At 35.9% G+C, this 8524-nt stretch overlaps 1 protein-coding gene across 1 annotated transcript; it reads right to left on the bottom strand.

The window, feature by feature from the left end:
- Positions 1–1156: 1156 nt before the first annotated feature.
- On the bottom strand, positions 1157–2261 carry TRIADDRAFT_28315 (uncharacterized protein; the record flags this gene model as incomplete). The annotated part of the gene is made up of 2 exons (XM_002114545.1): positions 1157–1575; positions 2048–2261. Coding segments are annotated over 2 exons (633 nt in total), but the record flags the coding sequence as incomplete, so codon positions are not given.
- Positions 2262–8524: the final 6263 nt, after the last annotated feature.

The following is an 8524-nucleotide window of genomic DNA, read 5'->3' as shown; positions in this document are numbered from 1 at the left end:
TCTCTTTTTGATTAATAAGGTAATTTGTTTTGGATCTTTTTGCTTTTATCTACAACTGATCCTCATAAAAGACTAAAAATTCATAAAGTTGATGTGTAATGTACTAAAGTGATAGTTTTAACGAAAAATAAAAATGTTGTTACCGGAAAATGTATACAGATCTAGGATAATCTTAAAAGTAATTGATTGTGGCAATGGATCAATCTTTATTGAAGAAATAGAAATCCTAAGTTTTAGTAAGGCAAAAATGTTACACCATGGAGACAAGTCCGTAGCAATAAGTTTTCTACATGGTCCATTGGCGAAAGGCATTTAGTAACCATTAGAACTGGTTTTACAATAATTCATATTTTACGTAATTCTTGTTACTTGAATTTATTGTAGTGATTATTACACTGTACGTAAATAAATCGTACATTATACTTGGCCATTAATATACAGTACGACAAAAATATTGGCAAAACAAGGCACTTGCATGCTTTATGGAAGCATCAAAAAAGCGTCCGATTGCTGCTAATTTCGAGATTTTGACGGGATACCCGTCACTTTGCAGATTACTCGAAAATAGTCTAGTAAATGAATTATTACGTGCTAAAGTATTGTATTCTTTGTGGTTGTACAAATTAATATAACTAAACGGTTTACCTAAAGAAGAATTATATGACGGTAAAGTTGAACCACGAAAGGAATGAGCAGATCCAAGATCTGTACAACATTATCAAGATGGAACGAACTAGGGGTAGTCTGTTAAAGTCATAGGTTCAAACTCATAGTGAATTGATAGTATTTAGTGAACATTAATGTCAATAAAAAATGATGAAGCAATAACCGACTACAGATCAACTCTATCTAATATCTATCACTCTTTTTGTATAAATTAATTAAAAAAATTGACCATATTCGCATTCATATACCAAAACAAGAAGTTATCTTTACGTTTGACAGGCAGATATACAGGTAAGTTCATTGCTTAAAATGTGAATTGAAGTAAATTCTTTCCTACACTAGATTCTATCACCGATTTGCCTAAGATACCTAAGTTACTCTTCATAGACGTCTAGATAGGTTAGGCATGTGTGAAGTATAATATCATTTTACAATACGTATATATCATCTTTAATTTATAAGTTAGAAAGCAACGCCTAATGTTCTTTTTTTAAGCAACAGGCGTTGGAGGTTGAATGCCATCAGTAACGACTTGTACTACATAGCCATTACTTAATTTGGAATCTTCAATCTTCATTTTGTCTTCCAGTTTGCGTCCATAAAAATACCATCGCTGTTGATGCGGTTCTACGCCTATGATATCACACAGGTGACGTTTAGCTTGTAATATCGTTTGCGAGTTGTGGACTCTTAACTTTTCCTCTTTACTAGAGGATAATCTCAATTTAATTGAAAATTTAAATTTATCATCAATATCGTCGATATTTTGATCTTGCTTCTCCGGAATGAGATGATTGGAGTCTTCCTCGTCACTACCGTTATTGCTGATCAGGTTAGTTGGCTCGCTAAGACAGTACTCCGGTAAAACATAATGATTGCCCAATTCATCGTAAGCACTGGCTAAGGAGCCTAATAAATTTAAAGGATAAAATGTGAAATCCTGCAATCAGTATGATAGACGCGTACCAAGTGATCGAGGAGTATATCCCAGACTATAACGTATCATAAATATATCGTGACTTTATTATGTCGACTACTCTACAGCTACATAAGATTGAAAATAAATGGACGAATAACTACAATCGAGTAGGAAAAAGTTGAACAAAATAGCCACTGATTATATAGCAAAGCTGATCAATACAGTACCTTGGTTTACAATATTGCACACTACTACTAACGCAAAAAGGTGACAGAAAATATCGCATCTTTCTAATAAAGTCGCTACTCATTTTTCAATACGTCGACTGATACAGTATGGGAAAGTCAAAACAGTTATTTGGCATGAACTGGCAACAAATTCAATTCCATTTTCAGCTATGGTGCCATTCTAAAATAGTTTGCTTATGGAAGATCGATAGTATGAAGTAACGGATAGTCTTACCTGTAGGAAGGATAACATTGGCACTATCAATGATCGCCTGGGCTAATTGTAAATCGTCTGTTTGAGTAGCGGCTTGTAGCGCATTCCAAATCTCTCGGCGTCCTTCATATACCGGCGCTGTTTCCCAAAATTCTTGCCGTTTTTGCTTCAATTGTTTATCGGTCATTGGAGTTGGAGCTGTCCATTTCATTTTCATTGGTTGCAATGGGCGATTATGGCCGAAAGGAACTATTCAAGATCCAATAAATTAAAAAGATGCAATAACTAATAATTCATCAATGATAGTTTCATTCGATGATGAAATGAAAGCCGTTAATTATGATTACTTTTATCGGGGAACTATTTTACTTTTAGTAGTCCTTGCACCTTCTATTATTACAGTGGAAGTGAAAAAATTGCAGGATTGATTATATCTAATTATTACCCACCACAACGTTGCAAATATCAATAGTAACTAGTGTATTTTTTTTCTATTGAATAATTGATATTTAGTTAGTCAAGTTAATTCCAAGGCCAATATACTTAAGAAGACTGTACACATCTCTCATTTTTGACTGTAAATGATAGTCAAAGGCCTTCCATGTTGTCGAAAATACCGTCTATAGACGATCTTTTTAGGAAGAAATTGAATTACTGTACGCTACAGTAGTCCCGTATTCGTCGGGAATCTGCTGAAATGGAGCTTTTTTGGAAGTCACAATCATAAAAAAATGTTGACATCAAATCAATTTCTTTCTATTGGGTGTTTCCATACTACAGTCATTGAACTCCAGCGTTTTATTAATCATCCATTACTTGATTATGCGATATACTGTACTGTCAACGTGTGGATCCAAATTAGTTATCCTCCTTGAACAGAACGCTTATGATGACATCAACAAATAAAACAGATTTCAATTTGTTTACTACAGAATGTGCTATGCTATAGTACTATAGTATTGCAAGAGTTAGGATATTTCCATGGAGCAGAATAGAGAAATAGCCTTTATATCTTGGATTCTTCATCCTTTAACATACAGTCTATTCTGCATGAATAGAAAGGCAAATGCTTCTAATCATTCGACAGTGACTGGAAGTAAGAGTTACTATATTACAAGAGCGCCCTTGATAGGAGTGACTATAAAAGACGAAGCGGTATATCAATCAATCTATAAATACAGTAGATAAAATGGATTAGTTATTTCATAAATCTAGAACATGATGTTATTCTTTTATTGTACAGTAGGCTAGAAAGACATGGTTTAAATTGGTTCTACTCCTATAGAACGTATTTATCCCAAAAAGCAAAAGTTGTTTTTAGATTTACACTCCACTATTGTCATGGATATCCATCCTCAATTATTTAGAACCGGCACGCGTTGAAGGAAAATGGACTATTTCTATACCGTGATAATGTGGAAAGGAATCATTTCTTCATTTAAATCTTCAATAGTATTTACTGTCTCTAGGCTAAATGGTCTGGGAGTTACATCGTCAGTTATTTAGAACCGGCACGCGTTGAAGGAAAATGGACTATTTCTATACCGTGATAATGTGGAAAGGAATCATTTCTTCAATAGTATTTACTGTCTCTAGGCTAAATGGTCAAGGAGTTAGGGTATCATGATAAACCTATGATAATACTGTTGAAGACGGATAGAGATGGAGACTGTACATTGTTGAAAGCTTTCAATTTGTGGCAGTTTTCCTTTTATGACTCTGTAGTCAATCAGAAAAATATGCGTATGGACGCAATACCTTTCACCTTGTCTACTCTACCTTATGCTTTGGATTGTACTGTTGAACATGGATTTCTAACTAGTATTGATGATGACGATATTGTGCCATAAGTGTCTTTGTCATTTGTTGACCAAAAATGAATAAGAAGAAAAAGAAGAAGAAACATCCTGTATAATAAGACGGTCAGTAGCTACTCTACCTTTGACAATAATAATTAGCAAGGTATAAAAGTGCGATGTAATCGATTGATTGATTGATATAGCAGTCCATTAATCCTTCTTGAGCACATTGTTGCTACCGCAAGTTCAGAACGACTGCAACTATCGATTTATATCCAGTATACTACTACTGTGTAGGAGATTGTTCTTTTTATAAACGGCACTGGCGATATGGAAAGAGATCCCCTTTCTCGTATTATGTTAAGATTACTTCTTGTTGGGCATTTTGCCCAGTCGTTATCGAATGATTTGGACCGTCATGACCTATTTTGTAAGGAATTAAAGCACCCCAACTCGGCCCCCGTTCCCAATAACCCCCGATTACTTCCATACTCAGCATGAATAGCTTAAACGATGATTGATTATAAAATTATTGTGGGAATTTGTAGAGTCATTGTATGCATTAGCTTTTCATTGCAATACAAGATGGCGCATACAAAATCGACTTTAGTTACGTATTGCTTCTGGCAGGAATGTCAATTTGCTTAATCGGGAATGCTTCTTCTACGGTAGCGATGTTGATTTAGAGTCTGCTCTCGAAAAACGGTATCCCTATCGTGGCTGATCATGAATAGACTATGACAAGTATTTTATTATTATCGTCAGCCGATCTGTGGACGTATATCATCGTCATCCAGTAGATCGGAAAAGGATTTAGTGCAAGCCTGATCGATTGCCAACCAGCACGAATAGCAAATTTGGCCATCATGCTATGGTTGAGCCAAGACGATCGCAATGCATCTACCGACAGACTTGTAGAACTGTATCAAAGTCATCATCATCCTCCATGACTAGTACAACTGTTGTTTATTGACTTGTGGCCTCTCGATAGAAAGTATATCATCTCATCTTACCTGTATTGCGTTGAATATCATTCTCCATGCTCTCCGTTTCGCTGGCTCGGCCAGCACGTTGACTTAAACAGGCACCCATAATGACTGCAATTGTCGACGGGACTGTCCAATGTCTTGAAATCTTCAATCCACCTTCTTCTTTTGCCACAACAACAACACGATACTCAAGGGTCTCTTTTCTTCAATATACTCCCACTAGTATAACAGTCGTCCCCAACAGCAGATTCTTCTTGTCAAGTTGATACCAATGTAAGCTATCTAATGTCAGCAAGATTAATGAATCACCAACTTCGATAGATATTCAATTTCTCCAGCAGCCAGCCATCAAATCGCGATCAACAAGCACCAAGTCAAGTCTCCAAATGAAATGGGCACCGATTGCTGTCTGTCCTGTCCGTCGTCGTGTCTGTCCGGTCAACGTCCACAAGTTGGACTTGTTGTTCAGTCAGCCGCGTCTCCCATGTCACTCAGGCCATCTGCTTGATAGTCATCCTATTGGTACGCTGTCATACATGCGACATGGTATAGCAAGTGTGCTACGGTACGGTACAGGATGACGTCATCGTGGAGGAAAAGATTTCCTTGCCGTCTACACAACAGACTTGGATACACTTGCCACTTGTTGTCGACGTATACAGTGTACAGTATTGAACAGCTGGACGGTTTCGTCGATAGTACTATAACTGGACAGCAATGGCGGTCTTGTAAGATGTCCATTCTCAACTACTTCTTTGAGCTAGAATATAAAACAGAGAAGATTGCTTCCTTGTCAAGACTTTGATAGGCCATATCGATTATCAGTCGAAGATTAAAAGAAGGATAGAATAGATCGATAATATTCTACCCAATATACTCTTGCAAACGCCGTATACGATGCCTATTTTGCAGACAATTTTTCCTCCACTGAACTCTATTTATCCATTATTTATGATGCGCATTTTGCATTGGGAAATACTGCAAGTTATCATCACATCTAATTGCATTACAGGGTAGAGAAGTTTGCTTCCTTGTCAAGACTTTTATAGGACATACAGATTATCAGTCGAAGATTAAAAGGAGGATAGAATAGATCGATAGCATATAATATTCTACACTATACGATGCCTATTTTGCAGACAATTTTTCCTCCACTGTACTCTATTTATCCATTATTTATGATACGCGTTTTGCATTGGGAGATACTGCAAGTTATCATCTCATCTGCTTGCATTACAGGGTAGAGAAGTTTGCTTCCTTGTCAAGACTTTTATAGGACATACAAATTATTAGTTGAAGATTAAAACAAGGATAGATAGAATAGATCGATACCACATAATATTCTACACCATATACCCGTGCGCACACTGTATACGATTTTGCAGACTATTTTTCCTCCACTGTACTCTATTTATCCATTATTTATGATACGCGTTTTGCATTGGGAGATACTGCAAGTTATCATCACATCGGATTGCATTACAGCGTAGAGGGACCTTGAAAAGAAATACAAAAGACGTTTTCTTGCCATGGCTTAGAAGTGGGGGAAAAGAATAGGTGCGGTTAGGAGAGGGGGAATGTGGGTTAAGCAGCCTTCGAAACACAAATGGACTACTAGAAAAATAATCTAGATTTCCTTCTAGTAGCCCTTGTACAACTGCTACTGCGTAGTCAATGACTAGTCACCATAGGTAAGGAGAAATTATTTCGCGAAATGGTCACGATGGTTACAACATCTACTTGTAGGATAATTCTAAAATTGATATGACATTATAGTGCGACAAAATCCCACGCTTGAATACTTGGCGAATTTCACGCCATGTTGATTTCATTTTAAAGCGTTAGTAGGCAATTTACAATATCCAATCGAGTTCCAATATTGCTATATTGGCCAACATTCAAAATAAAACTACAACAGTCCATTTTCCAGCGGATACAGCTTGAAAATAATACTGTATATCCATCTTTACTTCCCATGATCATCGACTGAATGTGAACATACAGTCTTTCGCTACTTGAGCAAGATGACATATCGATTAATATAGAATATACAGGGGGATAGGTTATATATAATTAAACAGAACTAGCCAATAATGCAAATCGTATAACATATCATCGTTGCATTACTACCTTCAGCACCCACAGTAGTTGTACTAGTAATATGGACATATCGTGATCAATCTCTCAGACAGTGGTGAGCTAAAAGTAAAAAAATCAATAAACTTCAATGCGTACACTTGAGGCCGAGAAGCAACTTCCGGCAGCTTTGTTGGCAGTATGATATCGTAATGCCGTATACTTATATAATAATGATACATAATCCAAAGCTATTTTAAAATCATCTAAAATTACCTGCAATTATATTAATTGACTCGATATTCTGATTTACTCACCTACAACTTAAATCAGGGACTTTTCGATAAGATCATTTCTTGTTGAGAAGTCCGTACTTAACTCAATCGCTACATTCAGATCATATTTATGCCAGCAGCATTTCTTGTATCATAAATGACATCTGAATCAGCAGACGCAGGCATACTGTACAAATAAGTACGCATCATGGCTACGAGAGACCGTCATAAGAAATGGAGATATTAATTTAATTGACTGCAAGCATGGAGTACGGCGTAGAGGCCATAGACTACTAAAATGGATACTGTACATATCTCTCGTAATCCATGGTCACTGTCAGCGAAATAAGCAGCAGTCCACCTAGTAAACAACTGTCTACCGAGATGGTAATGGCAATTTTGCCATGGTGGACATCAGCAAAGTATGAATGAGTAAGTTCGAGTGAATGCCATCTCTCACGTTTATCCTGTCCATCTTTTAAGCTTTAACTACAACACTTTGCAATCACGATACCTTACTAATATATTTTACAGATAATGTTCTAGATTCGCCGTCTTGGTCATTAAACTATCTACTATCGCGTAAAAGGACACGACATTTTCAGACATCATAATGACTTTAAGCGATATTAGCAATAAGTTACGATTACGAGTGGGTAATCACAGGAAAACCGTGCACGGTAAATGTACAATATTGATATTTTAGATCACAAGCAGTACTTCAATATTCTAATTAGCTTCGGTTTGCAAGGTGCGAAATTTATTCCAATTTACCTATGATTAGTTTATGTTCCTAAAAACGTAAGTAGATCTGCTATACAGTCTAAGGCATACATTTAACGATACATACAACATATACATGAATATGCACAATGTAAGTATGAAGAAACAGCGAGAGTGAGATTAAAAAGTTACAGAGATTCAAAGAGTGTATTTAAGAAATCTATGACTATGTAAGCCGTTTAAAACTTACTATACATTGGAATTCCACACAAAATCTACATGACAGGGTCATTAATTCAAGTTCATAAATCCCATTTTATGCGGTATTCTATGATTATAGTAGAACCACTTTAGCCGCTAAAACTAGTTAACATTCCAATTAGATAAATTGCTAAACCAATAATATCCTCAATGGCATTATTGAGTTATGCATCGCTTTAAATCTTAAATTGTTAGTGATTTAAACTTCTAATACCATGAAATCTTTATTGTAATAAGAATTGCGCTGATAATTTAAATTAACTTGCAGCTTACTTGTGTATGCGTACTGTATAGTATTACTATACAGCTAATTCTTTATTCGTAAATAAACATTCATTAGTAGTTCTAAATGACATTAAACTCGACAAAAATTTA

The sequence above is a fragment of the Trichoplax adhaerens genome, genomic scaffold, assembly GCF_000150275.1.
Source record: "Trichoplax adhaerens TRIADscaffold_8 genomic scaffold, whole genome shotgun sequence".
Lineage (NCBI taxonomy): Eukaryota > Metazoa > Placozoa > Uniplacotomia > Trichoplacea > Trichoplacidae > Trichoplax > Trichoplax adhaerens.
The sequence above is the reverse complement of the archived record's forward strand: the minus strand, read 5'-3'. Positions and strand labels throughout refer to the sequence as shown.